This window comes from Trichechus manatus, unplaced genomic scaffold (assembly GCF_000243295.1).
Source record: "Trichechus manatus latirostris isolate Lorelei unplaced genomic scaffold, TriManLat1.0 scaffold00008, whole genome shotgun sequence".
Classification (NCBI taxonomy): Eukaryota; Metazoa; Chordata; class Mammalia; order Sirenia; family Trichechidae; genus Trichechus; species Trichechus manatus.
The window spans coordinates 2,224,645-2,245,356 of NW_004443944.1; the positions used below are offsets into that span (position 1 = coordinate 2,224,645).

The 20,712-nt window shown below is 50.2% G+C and overlaps 1 protein-coding gene across 1 annotated transcript in view; it reads right to left on the bottom strand.

Moving 5' to 3' along the window:
- The window catches only part of CDH4 (cadherin 4), a 661,165-nt gene that overhangs the window by 163,207 nt on the left and 477,246 nt on the right, over positions 1-20,712 (bottom strand). The window contains exon 4 of the mRNA XM_023741423.1: positions 18,990-19,216. Within this exon, the coding sequence (XP_023597191.1) occupies positions 18,990-19,216 (227 nt within the window). The remainder of the gene's footprint in view (positions 1-18,989; positions 19,217-20,712) is intronic.

Consider the following 20,712-nt stretch of genomic DNA (forward strand, 5'->3'; position numbering starts at 1 on the left):
TTTGGTCAGGACCTGGACAGAAGGCTGACTGAGAGCCAGGACCTGGACAGAAGGCTGACTGAGAGCCTCAGCTCATCCGGACTTTCAGTGAGATTTCCTCCTGAAGAGGCCCACAGGGATTTCCGCTTCCATGTTGTCGCGGGTGTCCCACAGGACGGCTGTGGCTGTGACCCCAGGCTTTAGAAAGAGAACAGCCCCTCTCCCACAAGTCACCTGGCAATTTGGGCAGGGCTGTGATGTGTAAAAACACGCGTAAACAGATATAAACACATATTCCTCCCCAGTCCCCAAAGACTATCAGGTCTGCGCCTGAAGCAGGCCTGTGTGTGGGCGACACTGCCGGAACTTGTCCAAGCTGGAGGTTATTAACACTCATTAAAATAGGCATCGTCTTCAAAAGGAAAACAGGGGCCGCGAACGGGCAGCTGACAGGCTCACCCGCCACACTGTGCTCTTTACTTCTGCTGGAATTGCTGCTTTCCATTGCTTTGAGGACCATCTGCTGGAAAAGGACAAAAGAAGCATCTTGCTGCTTTCTGAGACGCACTCTTCGTGACTGGGGCCACCACCTGGTGACACGGTGTGGTTTTCACAAGGCAGAGTGCCCGTGGCAGCCACACTCTGCCTGGGAAGCCCCCACAGCACTGCCGACCACAGCTGTGGCCGTGCGGGGTCGGCACCGAGACACGTGCTGGGGACACACTGGCCATTCTGGACGCTCGGCTCACACAGCCGCCCTGCGTTAGGAGGCCTTGGCTCCGAGGGCCGCCTCCTTCCCACAGTCTCTGTAACGGCCTGGCGTCACAGAGGTGACGCCTCTAACTGCTCTGCCTCCGCCACGGGGCTTGAGGCCCTGTCCCCGACACACCTCTGCCACCTCCGCAGGGCGCCGGCTCCTCCTCGCACCCTCTTGTGAAGACGGTTTCTTCCCAGACTACTGTTGGCGTGTGTGCGCGCGCATTAGTGTGTGTGTATGTGGGACATGTGTGTGAGCACGCACTGTGTGTGTGAAGTGTGTGGAATGTGTGTGATGTGTGTGGTGTGTTGTGCAGTATGTGTGCATGTGGCATGTGCGGGCTGTGTGCACACACGGGGCGTGTGGGCTGTGTGCACGCAAGGGGCATGTGTGGGCTGTGTGCACGCAAGGGGCGTGTGGGCTGTGTGCACGCAAGGGGCGTGTGGACTGTGTGCACGCAAGGGGCGTGTGTCGGCTGTGTGCACGCGGGGGCGTGTGTGGGCTGTGTGTACACAGGGGGCGTGTGTGGGCTGTGTGTACACAGGGGGCGTGTGTGGGCTGTGTGTACACAGGGGGCGTGTGTGGGCTGTGTGTACACAGGGTGTGTGTGTGGACTGTGCACACACATGGGGCGTGTGCAGGGCTTGAGTGTGCACACGTGGGGCATGTGCGGGGCTTGTGCACGCACACAGGGCGTGTATGGGCTGTGTGCACACGTGGGGCGTGTGCGGGGCTTGTGCGCGCACATGGGGTGTGTGTGGGCTGTGTGCACACATGGGGCGTGTGTGGGGCTTGTGCGCACACACGGGGTGTGTGGGCAGTGTGCACATGTGGGGCGTGTGCGGGGCTTGTGCGCGCACATGGGGTGTGTGTGGGTAGTGTGTGCACACGTGGGGTGTGTGCGGGCTGTGTGCACATGTGGGACGTGTGTGGGCTGTATGCGTACATGTGGGGGGTGTGCAGTGCTTCTGCACGCACATGGGGTGTGTCCCGGCTGTGTGCGCACATGTGGAGTGTGTGGGCTGTGTGTGCACACGAGTGGCGCGTGGGCAGGGTGTACACACATGGGGCATGTGCGGGCTGTGTGCGCACGTGTGGTGTGTGCTGCAGATCTTTGAGGGGTGCCTATTTCTCACCCTCCTCCCCTGTGAAGCCCAGAGAAGGTGGAGGGGTGGGGACAGAGGCCACCAGGGTGCTTCCTGGGGCTGCAGGAGGCGGTGGCTGTGGGGGAGGTGGCAGGCAGAGCAGGGGGCAGACAGCAGAGGAGGAGGTGGGATGAATAAGACACAAGGGGGCAGCCCTGAAGGGGGTGGAGTAAGGGCTAAGTCACACCTGGGCCCAGAGAACTTTCTGAGCTCCTCGTCACCTTGAACAATCCATGCTAGCCAAGGGCAGGAGTCCTGGGCCCACGGCCCCTGGGAGGCCATCCCTCTCTGCGCCTCGGTTTCCCCATCCTCCTATGGTGGCCGGCCCCGCCCTTAGGTCAGAGCCAGTTCCGACAGCCTCCGAGTTGGCGTCCACACGCCCGTTCTGCGTCATTACTGCTGCGATCACTCAGGCTCTGCTCTCCTGTCCCCCGCACCCCAGAACTCCTGCTCTGCTGCCAATCCCAGACCGTGAGGCCATGGGGCAGCCGGGACACCTTCGGACTTCCTCGCCCCCAAAGCACTGGGCCTGAGTGGGGGTCCCTGCCCTGCTGGATGGGAGGTGCTGATGCACAGGGCAGCTCGGGACCCTGAGGGCCAGGGTTTCCCACGTGCCCCCTTCCTCCCCAGTCTTACCTCGGGGGCCTTCTGAGGCGAGGGGCCAGGTAAGCCACCTGATGACAGGCCCACTGCTGGCCCCATGCGCACTGTCTCACCTGCTCGCCCCAGAGATGTGACTGGAGGGATCCTCACCCCAGTTTACAGGTGAGAGCGTGGAGAGGCTCAGAGAGGCTGCGCCTTGGTCCCACAGCCAGGCAGAGGTGTTGCTGGGACGCACACATAACCTGCTTGGGTCCAAACCCCGTGGCCCTGCCCCATCCTGGCTCACCTCTAGGGGCACCCCGGGTTTACCAAGTTAGGGTGCCCTGTGGCGATACCCCTGCACATTCGGAACTGTAGTGGCACAGGCGCCCCAGCTCCCCCCGCCACAGCTTCCCATCACGAGCACCAAACAACTCCTGCCGACCCCATGCGTGCCAGTAGAACTGGGCTCCAGAGGGTTTTCACTGGCTGATTTTTTGGAAGTAGATTGCCAGGCTTTTCTTCTGGGGCTCCTCTGGGTGGGTTTGAACCACCAACCTTACAGTTAGCAGCCAAGCGATAACTGTCTGTGCCCCCCGGGGACCTACGCAGCTTCCTAGGGCGTCCCTCCTCAGGGCACAGCAGGACCTGTCCCATCACTCCGGCCTCCTCGCCCATCCTGGGCGGCTGGCTGCACAGAGGGTCTGGGGTGACTGAGCGCTGGGCGGGATCCTTCCGAGGTGTACATGGGTCTGCGTGCACTCTGCCCCGGGTGAGTCTCCCCCTCCTTGGAAGGCACCACGTATTTCCAGGGAGCAGATGCCCCAAAAGAACCCTGGTCCTCTGGGCCAGGCCTGACTGTGGGGCACTGCCTGGCTGAGTTTATCTTTCATACATGCTGACGGGTGCTGTAGGACCTAATATTAGATTCATAAACAACACATTCCTTCTCGCAAACTATACCCCCAGGTCCCATCAGCACTTCCAAGTGTTACACCTGCCCGTCGGGTGACGCTGCTGGAGAAACTTTATCTCAAGTATTTCCTGTGGGGCTGGAATACTGCTTAGACTCCTCAGGGGCCATCCAGCACTTCGGTGGGGACTGTGTGACCTCATTTGCATTTTCTAATTGAATTGCTATCAGCTTTCCTGCAAGACTGCACACACACACACAAAGTTCTCCCGGATTCCAGCGCTGCTTGTGTTACCCACGGAAAGACCACCGTTGAAGAGTCGCTGAGGGAGAGAAGGAAAAGGAGAGAAAGTCGCCAAGTTTTTATGGTTCATCTGACTGTAAAGCTGTCAGTTTCACCCAAGTCCACAGAGAGTCTTAAAAGAATGGCCGGGGAGGCTGCACCTTCAGAAGCCTCAACTTCACCGAAATGAGATTTATGGAACCGAGAAATTAGGGGGTCTCTGCGCGCGGTCTTGAGGGATTTGCTGCAAGGCTCCTTCTGATTAGCACTTCCTGGGATTTCTGACACTCTGTAAACTGCTCCTTAGGCTCTGTTCCTCTAGAACCTTCTGCCAATGGAAATCGTGCTCACTATGTAATCTTTATGGGGGAGCCTGGTGGCCCCGTGGTTAAGAGCTTGGCTGCTTAATCAAAAGGTTGACAGTTCGAATCCACCAGCCGCTCCTTGGAAACCCTCTGAGGCAGTTCTACTCTATCCTACAGGGTGGCTATAAGTTGGAATCAACTTGACGACAACATGTTTTTGGTTTGAGATAATCTTTATCTGAGGCGCCCTGGTGGTGCAGTGGCTAAGTGCTCGGCTGCTAGCAGAAAGGTTGGTGGTTTGATCACACCAGCAGCTCCGTGGGAGAAAAGACCTGGCAATCTGCTCCCGTAGAGACTGCAGCCTAGGAAACCTTATGGGGCAGTTCTCCTCTGACCTACAGGGTCGCTGTGAGTGGGCACTTGATTGTCGCCCATGCTTGGATCTGCTGTGAAAGGAATCAGACTGCGTGAGCCCGGTCTGCGTCAGCCCGGACTGGGCAAGCCCGGTCCGCGTGAGGCTGGTCTGCGGGAGCCCTGACTGCGCGAGCCCGGTCCGGGTGAGGCCGGTCTGCGGGAGCCCTGACTGCGCGAGCCCGGTCCGGGTGAGGCCGGTCTGCGGGAGCCCTGACTGCGCGAGCCCGGTCCGGGTGAGGCCGGTCTGCGGGAGCCCTGACTGCGCGAGCCCGGTCCGGGTGAGGCCGGTCTGCGGGAGCCCTGACTGCGCGAGCCCGGTCCGCGTGAGGCCGGTCTGCGGGAGCCCTGACTGAGCGAGCCCGGTCCGGGTGAGCCCGGTCTGCGGGAGCCTGGTCCGGGTGAGCCCGGTCTGCGGGAGCCCGGTCTACGGGAGCCCTGACTGTGTGAGCCTGGTCCGCGGGAGCCTGGGCTGCGGGAGCCTGCCTTCTTTTCCTCACTGACACGATTGTGAGGCTCACCTATCTCGTTGCTTCTAGCTGGACCTTGTTCATTTTCAGCGCCATATAACATCCCACTGTGTGAACCCACCACGACGCATTCATCCATTCTAACAGTGACGGAGGTTCCTCGGGTGGCACAAACCGTTTGTGCTTGGCTACCAACCAAAAGGTTGGTGGTTCAAATCCACTCAGCAGCACTGTGGAAGAAAGTCCTGGCAGTCTACTTCCGTAAGATTACAGCCATTGAAAATCCTATGAAGCAGCTCTATTCTGACACACGTGGGGTCGCCATGAGTTGGAGTGGACTTGGCAGCAACAAGGTTTGCGTTTGGTTTTAGTAGCGATGGACAGTTGGGTTGTTTCTAGACTCTGACTATTTCGGTCTGATGCTTCTATAAACGTGCTGGTACAGATCTCTTGGTATCCATGTGCGTTCTGTTGGGCCTATATCTGAAGCCAGGTGTACATATTGTCAACTTTAAATAAAAATGGCAGACATCTGCAGTAGCTGTGCCATCGCCCACTCCTGCCAAGAGTATGAGAAAATTCTCATTGCACCAGTACTTGATGGTGTCAATCTTCCTACTGCTGGCCATGCTGGCTGTAATCTGCACCGCCCTGACAGGGCCAAAGGCGTCTCACGTTTCTTGACCACTAAGCTACCCTCCTAGGTGAAGGGCCTGCTCACCTCTCTTGCCCGTTTCTCTATCGAGCTGTCTGTCCTTGTGTGGTGATTTGAGGTCCTTCATATATTTTGATCACCACCTGTCTGTCAGTCTGTCCTACCGTGGTGGTCTGCATGTTGCGTGGTGCTGGAAGCTATGGCACTGGTATCTCAAACACCAGCAGGGTCACCCATGGTGGACAGGTCTCAGCAGAGCTTCCAGACTATGACAGACTAGGAAGAAAGGCCTGGGGATCTGCTAAAAATCAGTCAATGAAAACCCTATGGATCACAACAGAACACTGTCTGATACAGTGCTGGAGGATGAGCCCCTTAGGCTGCAAGGCACTCAGAATACACAGTGACCACAACAATGGACTCAAACATACCGACAACTGTGAGGATGACACAGGACTGGCCGACGTTTCTGTTGTGCGTGGGGTCACCATGAGTCAGCGCCGACTTGACCTCCACTCACAAGAACAACAGAACAAATACATTCTGGATGTGAGCGCTTTGCCAGGCGACTCTTGTTGAGTGTTGCAGATATGTTTTCCCACCCTCTGGCTTATCTTTTCAGTTTTTTATCCTCAGTTTTGGTGAGCAGAAGTTCTTATTTTTAATGAAGTCAGATTTATCACTCTTTTCCTGTATACTTAATGAGTCACGTGGAAGACAGTGTTTCTACCCTGATGTCACTGATTATGAACGCTGGTACGTTCTCTTCTAGACTAGGCACTCTCTTGTCCTTCACATTTAGATTTACAGCTCACCTGGAGCTGATATTTGGGTGTGTGTGGGGTAGGGGTCCTTTCAACTTTTTTCCCAAGCTAGCCCATTGGGACTTTGAACAGACAGGCCTTCCTCCGTTACTCTACAGCAGGGCTGGTGGACTTTTCCTCAAAGGTCCAGAGAGTAGGTATTTCAGGCTTTGCAGGCCACAAGGCAAAATATATAGGAGATTATGTAGGTACTTATGTAGCCGGAGTCCCTGGGTGGTGTAAATGGTTAATGCACTTGGCTGCCAACCAAAAGGTTGGCAGTTGAGTCTACCCAGAGGCACCTTGGAAGAAAGGCCTGGCAATCTACTTCTAAAAAGTCAGCCACTGAAAATCCTGTGGAGCACAGTTCTACTCTGACACACATGGGGTGGCCATGGGTTGGGGTTGACATGACAATTATTATTATTATTTTTACTTATGTAGCCATGCAATCATTTTAAGATGTAAAATCCATTCTTGGTTTGCAGGAAATAAAAAAAGGTGGCAAGCAGATTTTTCCGTGGGCTATGGTTTGCCCACCCTGAATTTACCGTGCCCTGTGTACACTTGACAAAATGCATCAAGTTGTATATGTGAAGGAAGTGAATTTGATTGCATGAAGGTTATACCTCAATAAAGCTGATTAAAAAAAGGCGATTATTTTCTCTGAGCTCTTGGTTCTGTTCCATTGATCCATCTGTCCATCTTTGCACCAAAACCACGTTTTTTTCTTTTCTTTCAGTGCCTGGCTCCAAAGTGCTTTATTTATTTAAATAATATTTTATTGTGTTTTCGGTGAAGGTTTACACAGCAGTTTAGGTTCCCATTCAACAATTTCTACACAAATTGTTCAGTGACACTGGTTATGTTCTTTACAATACGTGAACATTCTCATTATTTCCGTTCTGGTTGCTCTGTTTCCATTAATCTAGTTCCCCTCCCCCCTTACCTTTTCATCTTTGTTTTAATGTAATTGTTGACCATTTGGTCTCATAAAGGTGATTTTTTTTTAAAGAAGCAGAGTACTCATGGGTGATACTACTTTGTGAGCCAATCTGTTATTTAGCTACAAGGTGACCTCAGGGGTTAGTTTCAGTTCAAGAAACCACATCGTTTTAATGTCTGTATTCAGGGTTTCTCAACTGGTGGCGATTTTGTTCTCCAGGGAACATCTGGCAATGACAAGAGTTTTGGTTGTGACAACTGTGTGTGTGTGTGTGGGTGGGTGCTACTGGCATCTAGTGAGTAGAGACCAGGGACGCTGCTAAATAGCCTACTGTGTCCAGGACAGCCCCACACCTAAGTATTATCCAGCCCAGAATGTCGACAGCGCCGGGTTGAGAGATCCAGCTGTAGTTGGATAGAAAGTTTTGATGTTGAAAGAGCAAGGCCGCCATCTTTCTGTTGTTCTAGGCCACTCTTGGTTCTTGGCATTTCTATTTAAACTTTTAAAATCAGCTCTTTACCTATCTAAAGACAAGCAAGCAAAACAACTGCTGGAGACTTTATCAGCATTGTGTTGACTTGCTATAGAAAAATTTGGGTGAAAGTGATAACTTCACAATTTCCAAGTTATGAATGTGGCACGTTGTTGTTATGTGCTGTTGAGTTGATTCCAACTCATAAAGACCTTATAGGACAGAGTAGAATTGCCCCATAGGGTTTCCTAGGCTGCGATCTTTATGGGAGCAGATTGCCAGGTCTTTTCTCCCAGGGAGCCGCTGATGGGTTCAAATTGTTGACCTTTTGGTTAGCAGCCAAGCGCTTAACCACTGTGCCACCAGGGGCATGTCTCCCTATTTTTAATGGTCTTCATTAATTTCCCTCAATAACATGCAAGGGTCTTGTACAATTTTTGTTAGGCTTATTCCTAGGTATACAATCATTTTTAATGCTATCATAACCAGATCTTGTGCAGACTTCACTTTCTAATGTTTACTGATATAGAGAAAAACAATTGCTTTTATACTGAGCACTGTTGCTAAATTCATTTATTAATTCTAATAGCTTATCTATAGGTTCTTTCTGATTTTTTATGTTCATAATCATATAAGCAACAAATAATGTTAGTTTTATTTATTCTGATTTCTTTTTCTTGTCTTAATGCTCTGGTTTGGATCTCCAGGATATGATGTAATATTATCTTTATCTCATTTCTGAACTCAGAGGAAAGCTTTGAGTGTATCCACAGGAAATCGATGTTTTCGTTAAGTTTTTCGTAGACGTCCTTTATTAGATTAAGGAAGTTCCTTTCTTTTCCTAGTTTGCTGAGTAATTTCATCCTGAATGGAGGTTAAATTTTAACAGTTGCTATTCAGGTGATCATGTGGTTTTTATATTTGACTCTGGGTTGAACTACATTGTTTAGTTCTCAAGGGTTAAACCGATCCTGCATTCTTGGGACAAATCCAATTGTGCCATATGTGTTACTATAACTAAACACGGCTGGATTCAAGTTTGTTAATATTTTGCTTTGGGTTTTTGCATCTATTTAGGAGTGAGATTGTTTTTAGACACAGCTCTCGCTGGTTTTGGACGGGGTTCTCATCAGTTCCAGACATGGTTCACCTTGGGTTTTTGACACGGCTCTTGTCAGGTTCGGGACAAAAACAATTTGGGCAGCAATTCTCCTTCTTTTACTCTCTAGACAAGTTTGTATAAGATTAGTTTTAATTCCTCTTTAACCCTTGGGTAGAATTTACCCTTGAAGTCATCAAGGTGTGAATGCTTCTTGTGAAAAAGATTTTAATTTTGTTTGTAGCAACAAAATGGTGCATATTTTCCCTTTCTTCTTGTGTTAATTTTCGTAGCTTGCATTTTTCTAGGATATTATCCATTTAGCATACATTTTCAAATACATTGGTATAAATTGCTCATAATATTCTGAAATTATCTTCCTAACATCTGTAAGATTGGTCCTGAAAGCCTCTTCATTCCTGACATGGATCATTTGTACGTTCCATCTGTTTTCTTGCTCCGTCTGACCAGCTTAGTAGTCGATTTAAAGAACTAACTTTTGCCTGCGTTGATTGTTGATTCCTTCTATCATTTTCTCCTCTTGTTTTGACTATTTCCTTCTCTCTACCTTGCTTGGGTTTCATTTCCTGTTCTTTTTATAATTTTTTGAGATGAACACTTAGATCACTAATTTTCTAACATATGCATTTAAGGCTAAGCATTTCCATCTGAATTGCATGAGTAGCTGGACTATATGAAGAAGAACGCAGCATCAGGATTGAAGAAAGACCCATTAACAACCTGCAATATGCAGATTGCCTCATATGCATGCAAAAGCTGGACAATGAATAAGGAAGACCAAAGAATTGACACCCTTGAATTATGGTGTTGGTGGTAAAAAATATTGAATATACCATGGACTTCCAGAAGAACGAACAAATCTGTCTTGGAAGAAGTACATCCAGAAAGCTCCTTAGAAATGAGGACGGCCAGACTTTGTCTCACATACTTTGGACGTGTTATCAGGAGGGACCAGTCCCTGGAGAAGGACATCATGCTTGGTAAAGTAGACGGTCAGTGAAGAAGAGGAAGACCCTCATCGAGATGGATTGACACTGTGGCTGCAACAATAGGCTCAAACATAGAAACAACTGTGAGGAGGGCGCAGGACCGGGCAGCGTTTCATTCCGTTGTGTGTAGGGTCTCTGTGAGTTGGAACTGACTTGACCGCGCCTAACAACAACATTTTCACCTGGGCATGACTTTAGCTACATCCCACTAGTTTTATTATTCAGGTCAAAATATTCTCTAATTTCCACGTGATTTCTTTTCTACCCATGGGTTATTAACTTTGAAATACATGGGGATTTTCCCGTTATCTCTTTTGTTATTGATTTCTAGCCTAATTGCTCTGTGTTCAGAAAGCAAACTATGTTTTGATTTTAAACCTTTGAAATACGTTGAGACTTACTTGAAAGCTCAGCATATGGTTAATTCTTGTAAAATGTTATGAAAATAACGTGTATTTAGTAATGATTGGTTTCTGCGTTTTATACGTCTCAGTAAGGTCAGACTTGAAAATTGTGCAGTTCTAATCTTCTATTTTCTTACCGATACTTCGTCTGCTTGTTCTGTTCTTACTGAGAGATGTTTGTAAGAGTTGCCAGTGATTGCATGTTTATCTATTTCTTCTTTTATTTCTATCAATTTTGCCTAAATGTTTTGAAGTTGTACTATTAAGCACATGCAAATTTACGATTCTTCTGTCTTCTTGGTGAACTTAAGTGCGTAACATCATGAAGTGTTCTTCTTTACATTTATGATGCTTTTTGCCTTAGAGTCTAGTTTGTCTGGTATTAACAGGAACCGACCTGACGGCACCTAACAACAACAACAGGGCCACCACCAACTTTCTTTTGATTAGTGTTTGCATGATATTTTTTCCTATCATTCTAGTTTTACCTTTTCTCTATCTTTACACTTTTTAGACATAACTTCTGTAAACTGAATATAGTTGAACTGTTTCTTCATCTAATCTGTCAGTATTTTTTCTTTTAATTGGAACATTTAGTGTATTTATATTTAATATAATTACTAATATATTTGTAATTCGCATATTTACCACTTGAATCAAATAGAAATATATTACCCATATGTTCCCCTTCTCTTTGCTTGCATTTTCTTGGATCGTAATTTTTAATATTCATTTTTTCCATTTATTAGCTTAGAATTGATGCAATCTTATGATTCTTTTAAAGTGATTTTCCAGAACCTTATAGCAAATATCTTTGTCTTATCAAAGTATAAATTACTTTAGTATTTAAATTATCTTCCAGGACAATGCAAGTATCTTAAATCCCTTTAACTCCATTTATCCCCTCTCAAATCTTATGCCATTGTGAATTTGAATCATTTATTTCAAATCCCACAAAGCATTACACAGTCATTATTCACCTAAATTTCTCTATCTCTTTAATCTTTTCATGGTTCTTCATTCTTTTCTGTGTTTCTGAACTCTTCACCTCATTTCATTTTTGTCTGAAAAACACAACTTGTGGAATATTCTTTCAGTTTTTGTTTGTGTGGAAATTTCTTTATTCAACTTTACTTCCTGCAGGATATTTTTACTGAGTAATAGAGTTCTAGGATGACAGTTTTTTCTTTTCTTTATCACTTTAAAAACACCATTCCATTGTCTTCTGGCCTCCATAATTCTTGTTGGGAAGTTAGCTGAGGGTCTAATTGTTAGCCCTGTGATGGAAAGCTGTCTTTTTCTCTTTTTGCTCACAAGATTTGTCTCTGACTTTGATTTTCAGCTACTTTCACCATCAAGTGACTAAGATAACTCCCTTTGTGTCCTGCTTTGAGTTTATAGGGCTTTTTAAATCTATGCCTTGATGTCTGTTGTCAGTTTTGAAATATTTTCTGTCATTATCTTTTAAAATATTACTTCTGCTCTATTTTATCTCTCTTGTAAGATTCCAAACACACGTTAGACCTTCTTACCATATCTTCAATATCTCTTACCTTTCTTCTGTATTTATTTTCCTTTTGTATAGCTCTTCATACTTTAGCCCGAATATTTTTTTGATTTTTTTTGCTTTACTAATTCTCTCTTTAACTGTGTCTAATCTGCACACACACACACACACATATCCATCTAGCTCTTAATTTTGTTTGGTATTTACATTTCTAAAGTGTCCAATTAGTTCTTTTTTATATTTTCCAATTCTCTGTCAAAAGACTGTACATTTAATTTGCTTAACCATAGTAAACACAGTTATTATAAACTCTATGCCTGATAAAGGGTCCTTGGTGGTGCAGTAGTTAAGAGCCATGGTGTGCTATGGCTGTGAACCAAAAAGGTTGGCAGTTTGAATCCACCAGCTGCTCCTTGGAAACCCTATGGAGCAGTCCTACTCTGTCCTATAGGGTCACTATGAGTCAGAACTGACTCAACAGCAACAGTTTATTTGTTTATGTTTTGGTTTATGCCTGATCATCTTCTCCTGATTCTCCTGTATATTGCCTTGCCATCTCCTCATGTGCTCAGTTATTTTCAGTTGAGTGCTAGACATTTTATATGAAGGAAAATTAAAAAAAAAAAAGAAAAGGTGGCCTGGTACGATAACTTTTACCAGAGAAGATTTACATTTGCTTCTGGCAGGCAACTAGGGACACTAGCAATCTGGCATCATCGTAACCCATTTATAGAGACTGGCATTATTTGAAGTTTGGCACCAGTCCCTGTACGAGCATGTGTACTTCTGTTTACCTTAATTTCTAGGGTGTAGACCTTTGGGTTCTTGATCCCAAGTATGGTCATTTAACAGGCTTCTGACTGCTTTAATTGGCCATTGACTCCACATTTTGCTCCCTTAGTCCTACAAGGATGTCACAGAACTGATCAGCTTTTGGCTTATCATTCACTTCCAGAGTTGGCAAACACCATTCCTGGGCCCATGTCTCTGGGTATTTTGACTCCAACAGGTCTTAGCACCATAATTCTTCACTGCCTCCTTAGCTCTCTGATGGTTTCAGACAGATTTATTTATTTTTTTGGTAGAGTGTTCCCAGCTATCTTTAGTGGGGAGTGTTGTTGCCAATTATCTAGCCCTCCTGAAGCACGAGTCTCCATTTTTTTTAAAATCCTCACAACAAGACTTTGACATTGATACTATTATTGTACGTATTTTACAGATGAGGAAAGTGAGGTGAAGAAGGGTAACATTTCTTGCTCCAAGTTACTCAGGTAGTATGGGACCAAAGTGCAGGCTAAGCTACCATGCTGTATTGGTGTATCATGTTCATTTTCCCAGGCTAGAAAACCAGCCCCTTCATCTTGAAGCTCCATGGGCTTCATCCAGTTATTGCTTCTGTCACTGAGCCCTGCAGGCATCCTATTATGATGTTCTCATACTTTGTTTTCTTGTTTGTATGTGGTCCATCTCCCCCACTGCTCTGTAACCTCCACAAGGACAGAGAGGGTGTTGTTTGTACTCATTGCTGTAACCCCAATACCAGGTGCAGATGAGGTTGACAGTGTTTGGGGAATAAACTGAAAGCCTTCATTGTCATTCCTGTCTACAGTCTGCCTGCCTTTCAGATATGAACTTCATGAACAACAACAAAAAAACAAACCTGCTGCCATCCAGTCGACTCCAACCCATAGCGACCATGTAAGACAGAGGAGAACTGCCTCACAGGGTTTCCAAGGAGTGGCTGGTGGATTCGAACTGGAGACCTTTTGGTTAGCGGCCGAGCTCTTAACCACTGTGCCACTAGGGCTGGTGAGAGTTATACTGTCTTGTTAGGTGCCGTGAAGTCTATTCTGACTCATAGTGACACTGTGTGACAGAGTAGGGTTTTCTAGGCTATAATATTTACGGGGGCAGATCACCAGGTATTTCTTTGCAGAACCGCTAGGTGGGTTCCAACCACCAACCGTTTGGTTAGCAACCGATCGCTTAACTGTTGCACCACCAGGGCCCCTGGGAGCTATGTTAGTCCTGTTCAATTGCTGTATCTTCAGCACCTGGGACAGTGCTTGGAAGTTAACAGGTGCACAAAATAGTCATTAAAAAATGACCAGATTAGGAGCTAGATTTTCTGTGCTCAAACTGTACAACTTGGGGAAAAATCTCACGGTTTGTAAAAATGAGGATGGTAATAGCTTCCTTGCCAGCACCCATTTGTGGCAGCCTGATTACAAGATTCCTCCCCTCCTCAGGCACTGTGATTGTGATTCATTTTGCTTTTCTTATTCGTAACAGCTGTCAACCTCATTGTTCATACTGTGCTTCCTCTTGGAGACCTTCCCTGCCCACTCCCCAGACGGATGGCTGAACAATCAGCGTGTCCATAATGAGGTCAACAGACTGGGGTTAATGAAGAGGGAAAGAAAGTCAAAGTACAGACAAAATAAGAGTGTCTTAGTATTCTCCTGGGGAACCCTGTATCTCCTTTCAGATATATATTGTTGGCACTCTTTGCAAATGATCTTTTTGGAATTTTCTGAGTTATGAGCACGAGTTTCCCTTCTCTCCTCTACTTGAGTATAACCAGCCCCCTCCTGCTTCTGACGACCACAAAGCAATTCCTCAAGGGAGCGTCTGGGATGGACCGTGTGCAAGGAGCCTGGGATTGTGCCCGGACCGTGTGGCCACCCAGCTGCTGGTGGAGGGGCACTCCCAGATCCCAGCCTGTGATCCAGTTAGGAGAAAGACAAACTCTCATTTTCAATCTGAGGCTGGAGTCTTCTCTTTTTTAGAACAAGACCATGCCCCATTACATGCTGTCACTGCACTGTTTCTCTCTCGCTCATAACACTGACCACTCAGTAGTGGTACAACTTGAGACATTTTGATTACTTTTCGAATACACGACACACCTGAGTACCTGCCACCCAGCGTGGTCAGTGCCGAGTACCTGCCACCCAGCATGGTCAATGCCCAGCACCTGAGTACCTGCCACCCAGCGTGGTCAATGCCCAGCACCTGAGTACCTGCCACCCAGCGTGGTCAATGCCGAGTACCTGAGTACCTGCCACCCAGCGTGGTCAATGCCCAGCACCTGAGTACCTGCCACCCAGCGTGGTCAATGCCGAGTACCTGCCACCCAGCATGGTCAATGTCCAGCACCTGAGTACCTGCCACCCAGCCTGGTCAATATGCAGCACTTGAGTGCCACCCAGCATGGTCAATGTCCAGCACCTCAGTACCTGCCACCCAGCTTGGTCAATGCCCAGCACATCCAGGGCAGGGCATGCAGTGACTATGAGCATGGGTTAGAAGTCCTGCTGTGCTCTCCCCAGCTGAGCGGCTAAGTCACTGTGGGTCCCTGAGCCTTAGTCCCCTTTTAGTCAAAAACATGGTCCCTGGCCAGAATGGGGCGTTTTTCTTATCCAGGAAGTGGACGTGACGCAGCTGTAACCACTGAGGTTTTGCGTGATGCAGGTCTGCAGTGACAGCACAGAGAAGGGATGCAGTGGCTGGGCTGGAATATCCAGGAAAGGACTCCTGGGGGGCCTGGGATTTGGGCCCCAAAGGATGCAGCTGTCTCTGTTTATCTGGGGTGAATATGCCGTTAACTGGACCACCCCTCCCCTGCCAACAAGATACGGAGAAAGTCTGAAAAGTCGGGGTCTTGTTACTGCATCAGAGAGGATAGTAACGATGCTGTCCAAGCTACAGTAATATAAATTAATGTACGTAAATCAATACATCAATAAACCAGCCAGTAAGGCCTGGGACTATGACAATCACACCAATAAGAGCTGCTACTTTTGTCTTCTGTGGGGTGGGGCTCCTGCCAGCCCCCTACCTGCCCAGCCTCAAGTCATGTTCTCAACAACCCCAGGTGGTAGGTACTTACATCCCATAATGCTCTCCAAACCCCAGGTGGTAGGCACTTACCCCATGTGACATAGTGCTTTCCAAACCCCAGGTGGTAGGCACTTAGCCATTTTCTATAACGCTCTCCACAACCCCAGGTCGTAGATTCTTATTTCACATCCCATAATGCTCTCCACAGCCCTAGGTGGTAGGTACTTGTCCCGTTTCCAAAAATAGTAAACCTCGGAGAGATTGCATGACTTGTTCCCAAACACACAGCTGCTAAGTAGAGGGGACGGGATTCGAACCCATAACCAGGGAGGCTGGGCTCCAGACCTTGTTTCCAAGTCCTTGCCACGCTGGCTCGGCTGTATCTAGATCATTTTTTACTTCTCTCTAGAACATGGATTCTTTCCCACCGCACAGGGCTCAGGGGCAGCTTTCTGGCCACTCCCTCTGCATCCTGATCACTATGGTGGGGACAATGACTGCACCCCGCCCCAGGGCCGGTGTGAGAACAAGGTGAGTCCATGTCGTTTGGGACAGGGCCTGGCACGTGGCACGCCTGAAATATGAGCTTAGTTAAGTGATATATCGCGGGGGTCCCAGAAAGTCCTGAACGGGAGTTTTGGTTTTGGTAGACGAGGGACCAGGCAGCCATCAAGGAGCCCTGGTGGCACAATGGTTAAGCGCTCGGCTCCTAACCCAAAGGTCCGCAGCTTGACCCCACCAGCTGCTCAGTAGAAGAAAGATGAGGCAGTCTGCTTCTGTGAAGATTACAGCCTTGGAAACCCTGTGGGGGCAGTTCTCCTCGGTAACACATGGGTGGCCATGAGTCAGAACTTGACGGCACCCAGCAACACGAAGGCGAGTGACATGTAGGGAGAAAGCTTGGGTCCTGTGGGCTGGGAGCCTCCGCCTGCATGGTCACACCCCACAGAGACCCCACGGCCGCTCTGAGGCTTCGCTCGAGTCCCGTGCCTCCCCTGCCCCACCAGCTGGGCATCCTGAGCCGGAAGGACGCTGGGTGGAGCAGGCTGACTGTAATCACCGCCGCGGCCAATGCTTCCACGAGGACCAGTGAGGAACGCCTCAGAAACCCCCTCACTCACATGCCTAACACGAGGTGTCACCATAGTTGCCATTAATGCCATCTGTCGCAGGCTTCAGCAGGCTGGAAGGAGCCCACCCGGCGGCTCCGCAGGACAAAGACCTGGCAGTCTGCTCCCGTAAAGATGACAGCCTAGAAAACCCTGTGGGGCAGTTCTACTCTGTCACATGGGGCGGCCATGAGTCGGAATAGACTTGACGGTACCCAGCGACAACATCTGAGGCTGCAGCCGGCTGGAATGAGCTCACTGTTGCTTACATGGTACAACGTCTCCGTAACCAGGGACGTGGGCAGTTCTGGTCCAATTACAGGAGAGAACAGGGTGAACCCTGCCCTGCAACCACCCCACACACACCTTATGGCAGCCCCCACCACGGAACGGGGTCTCCAAGCTGCTGACCGCGTCCTCCCTGCCTCTGGGGCGGCGCCTTGCTTGCGGAGGTGTCGCGGGGTTTGGCGTGAGATGGACACTCTCGCGAGATTAGAGAAGACCACTCCCACTGCCTTGCGCGTTCTCAGCGCCTGACGCCGAGGCTCGTGATCTGGGGAGCAGGGCTTCATAGGTGGAGGCCGCGCTGTTGGAAGCAGGTTCCCGCCGCTTACCGGAGCCAGGGGGCGCTTTAAGGCCTACGGCCCTGGTGGCATCGACTTTTGAGAAACAGCTCATCGCTCACGGTGAAGACAGCTCCACCAGCGCCACCTCTTTCTCTCCCCTGAGCCGAACCACCTCTACTTGGTTTAAAACCAAACCCTCCAGCCAGGCCACTGGCTTCTCAAAGTGGGTGCCTTGGAACGGCTGCCTTGCAAGGTGTCGCATGAAGGGTTCCTTAGTCAGACAGGTTTGGGGAAACGTGCAGGGGTTTTCCCACTCAGAAGTTCACGAAGCACATTTAGAAGGTTCTGGGAAAATCTATACAAAGGAATCTGCGCAACCTGTGTGACTCGAGTCCCCACGGGCCCCTTCTACGGGGGTACCCGTGGACGCTGTGGAAGGCCGCCTTGCCTGCTTCAGGCGACGTGGTTTCCTGTGCTAAGAACCTCACATGACCTCACGATGTTCACAAGCCCGCGAAGGCCTCATACTGACACCAAGGATCCAGCACACCTTCTCCCCCTCCCAGGGACCCTGCAGGCAGGTGGCTTGGGCAGTGGGCCCTGGTTCCGTTCCCCACCATTTCTAAGTCTCAGGTCAACACGGAGGCCACGACAGGACTGGGCAGAGGGACAGTGTCTGGGTCCTCCCCTGACCCGAGAACCAACGTTTGGGATTTTGGGGTGAGCATGGAGTGCTGAGGAGGCTGGGGTATGAAGGGTGGAGGGAACCCTCTCAGGACCCAGGGAAGGTGGACTTTCACCCTTCCCTGTCCTGTGATCACTAGTCACCTGGTGGCGTGAGAGGGAGGGGCTGGGGGGCTGGGTGACATGACCCTGCCCACGTGAAGGTCTGTGTCACTGTGTCTTTCCCTCTCTCTGTCTCTCTCTCTGTCTCTCTCCTCCATCTCTCTCCATCCCTCTCCCTCCCTGTCTCTGCCTTTCTCCCTCCCTCCATCTGTGTCCCTCTGTGTCCCTCTGTCTCTCTCCCTCCATCTCTGTCCCTCTCCCTCCGTCTCTGTCCCTCTCTCTGTCCCTCTGTCTCGGTCCCTCTCTCTGTCCCTTTGTTTCTGTCTCTCCCTCTGTCTCTGTCCCTCTGTCCCTTTGTCTCTGTCCCTTTCCCTCCCTCTGTCTCGCCCCCCCCGTCCCTCTGCCTGTCCTTCTCCCTCCGCCTCTGCCCCCTCTCTGTCCCTCTCCCTCCCTCCATCTCTGCCCCCTCTCTCTGTCCCTCTGTCTCTGTCTCTGTCCCCTCTCTCAGTCCAGCACCTGTGTGTCCAGCTGATTCTCGCTGCCAGCCATATGCTCTCTGCCTCACCTGCCGTCTGTCCCTCCAGGACTCAGAGCCGCAGGGTGGGTGCACTCCATGCTCAGGCAGGACTGACCACATGATCTGTGGGGCCCCCTGTTCAGAAAGTGCCCCAGTGGCAGCTACAGAGTGTCGAGCTACACACAAGGCCCGTGTGTGTGTGTGTGTGGGGGGGGTGTGCGTGCGCATGTGTGGTTGCTCACTCAGGAAGCGGCCTCAGGAGATGGACAGTCACAGACTGCCTGGCGGGGCAGCTCAGCTTGGGGTCTCACCATGTTAACCCTTGGGCCTCATGGAACCTTCCAGGGGTTTTGCTGTGGGACCTGGAGGAGGACGTCGGATTTTAAGCTCTGATGCACCCAAGGCCACCACAGGGAGCCCGCCTTACCTTGTGTCCTGCGTGCGGGGCCGCGGCCTGGGCCACCCGCAGCCGTACCACGGCATCCCACCGCTCGGCTGTCTGGTGGTCCCGCGCCGTCACGGTGAACGCCACCTGCTTGGAGGGGATGCGTAGCTCTCGGGCGGCGAAGACCGTGCCGTCTGCACCCACTCTGAAGTCCAGGCTGCTGGTCTCGTACTGCGTCCCCTGGGTGCCCAGGCAGCTGCTGAACTTGACTGCAAGAGAGGAGGGGAAAGTGAGTTGGGCGCAGCTGCCACGGAAGCTCTCAGGCCCACTGTCTCAGCAGCAGGCCCTGGGCCCCGTCAGCATCAGGAAAACATGATTTAACTGATCTTTGGACCTTCTGAGAAGGTCTCTGCTTTGTCTCTGCCTCTCCAAAAAACCAAACCCCCTGCTGTCGAGTCGGTCTCAACTCCTAGTGACCCTATAGGACAGAGTAGAACTGCCCAGAGGGTTTCCAAGGCTGTAAATTTTTAGGGGAGCAGACTGCCACATCTTTCTCCCGTGGAGCAGCTGGTGGGTTCGAAATGCCGACCTTTCCGGGAGCAGCCGAGCGCTTAACCACTGCACCACCAGGGCTCCTTTCTACCCCTCCGGGCCTTAAAGGAAAAAAAAGACACAGCACGCATCATGGCCGCAGGTTCATCATCTCCGAGACGCAGCTGCTCTCCGTTTCTGCACACGGCTCGCCCCCTGGAGTCTGTGAATGGCACAGGAACACTGTCTGTCTCAAAAGTGTTCCCTCCATCCCCCATGCCCCGAGGCACGCAAACCTTCTCCCTGCCAGCACGGCCTCTCAAGCTCCCGAGGCATCTATTTTTCTACCTCGACAAGGCCACGTGTGGGAAGGAGCGAGAGAAAGCTGCTACTCAGGAGCTGGGACAGATGGAATGGTGTCCTCCAGAAAGATATCCTGAAGTCCCAACCCAAGGACCTGGGCACCCGACCTTGTCTGGAAATAGGGTCTTTGAGATGATATCAGGTCAAGGTCAGCATGAGCTCCTACCAGGGTTTGGTGAGTCCTAATCCAATCTGAGAGGTGTCTTATAAAAGCGGGGAGCAGACATAAGCACACACGGGGAGACGCCACGTGAAGGTGCCAAGGAGTCCGCAGCAGCCGCGAGGGAGGCGGGAGCTGTTCTCAGAGCCTCAGAGGGACCTGACGCCATGTCTTACTCCCCGTGCCATTGCGAGAAAAACGCAAGTGGGCAGCTTGAAAGAACAGAGCTGTATTCTCTCAGGGTTCAGGACCTGGCTCTAGGGGAGGCTCTCTCTGCTGGCTCCCGGGGAGGATCCTTGTCTCTCTCAGCTTCTGTTGCCCCGGTGTCCCTTGGTTCCCTGGCGAGCTCCCTGTGGCACCCGTCTCCCTCCCGTTGGGCGTGCCTCTCTGCCTCGTCTGCTCGCTCTCTAACTCAGAAGTGGCTAGGTTTCGGAGCCACCCTACACTCATGTGGCCTCGATGACATCACAAAGGAAGCCCCGTTCCCAAACCGGACCCCATCCACAGGTAGAGGGGTTAAGATTCCCACACGTGTTTTGCGTGGACACATTTCAGTCTGTAGCAGCCGGTCAAGACTGTGATTTGGACTCAGGCTCCAGAACTTGAAACAATTTCTGGTCTTCAAAGTCAACCAGTTTGTGGTGTTTCATGACGGCCGCCCCAGGAACCCAACGCAGGACCAGCACCCCACGGCAGCTAGGCTCTGTGAGC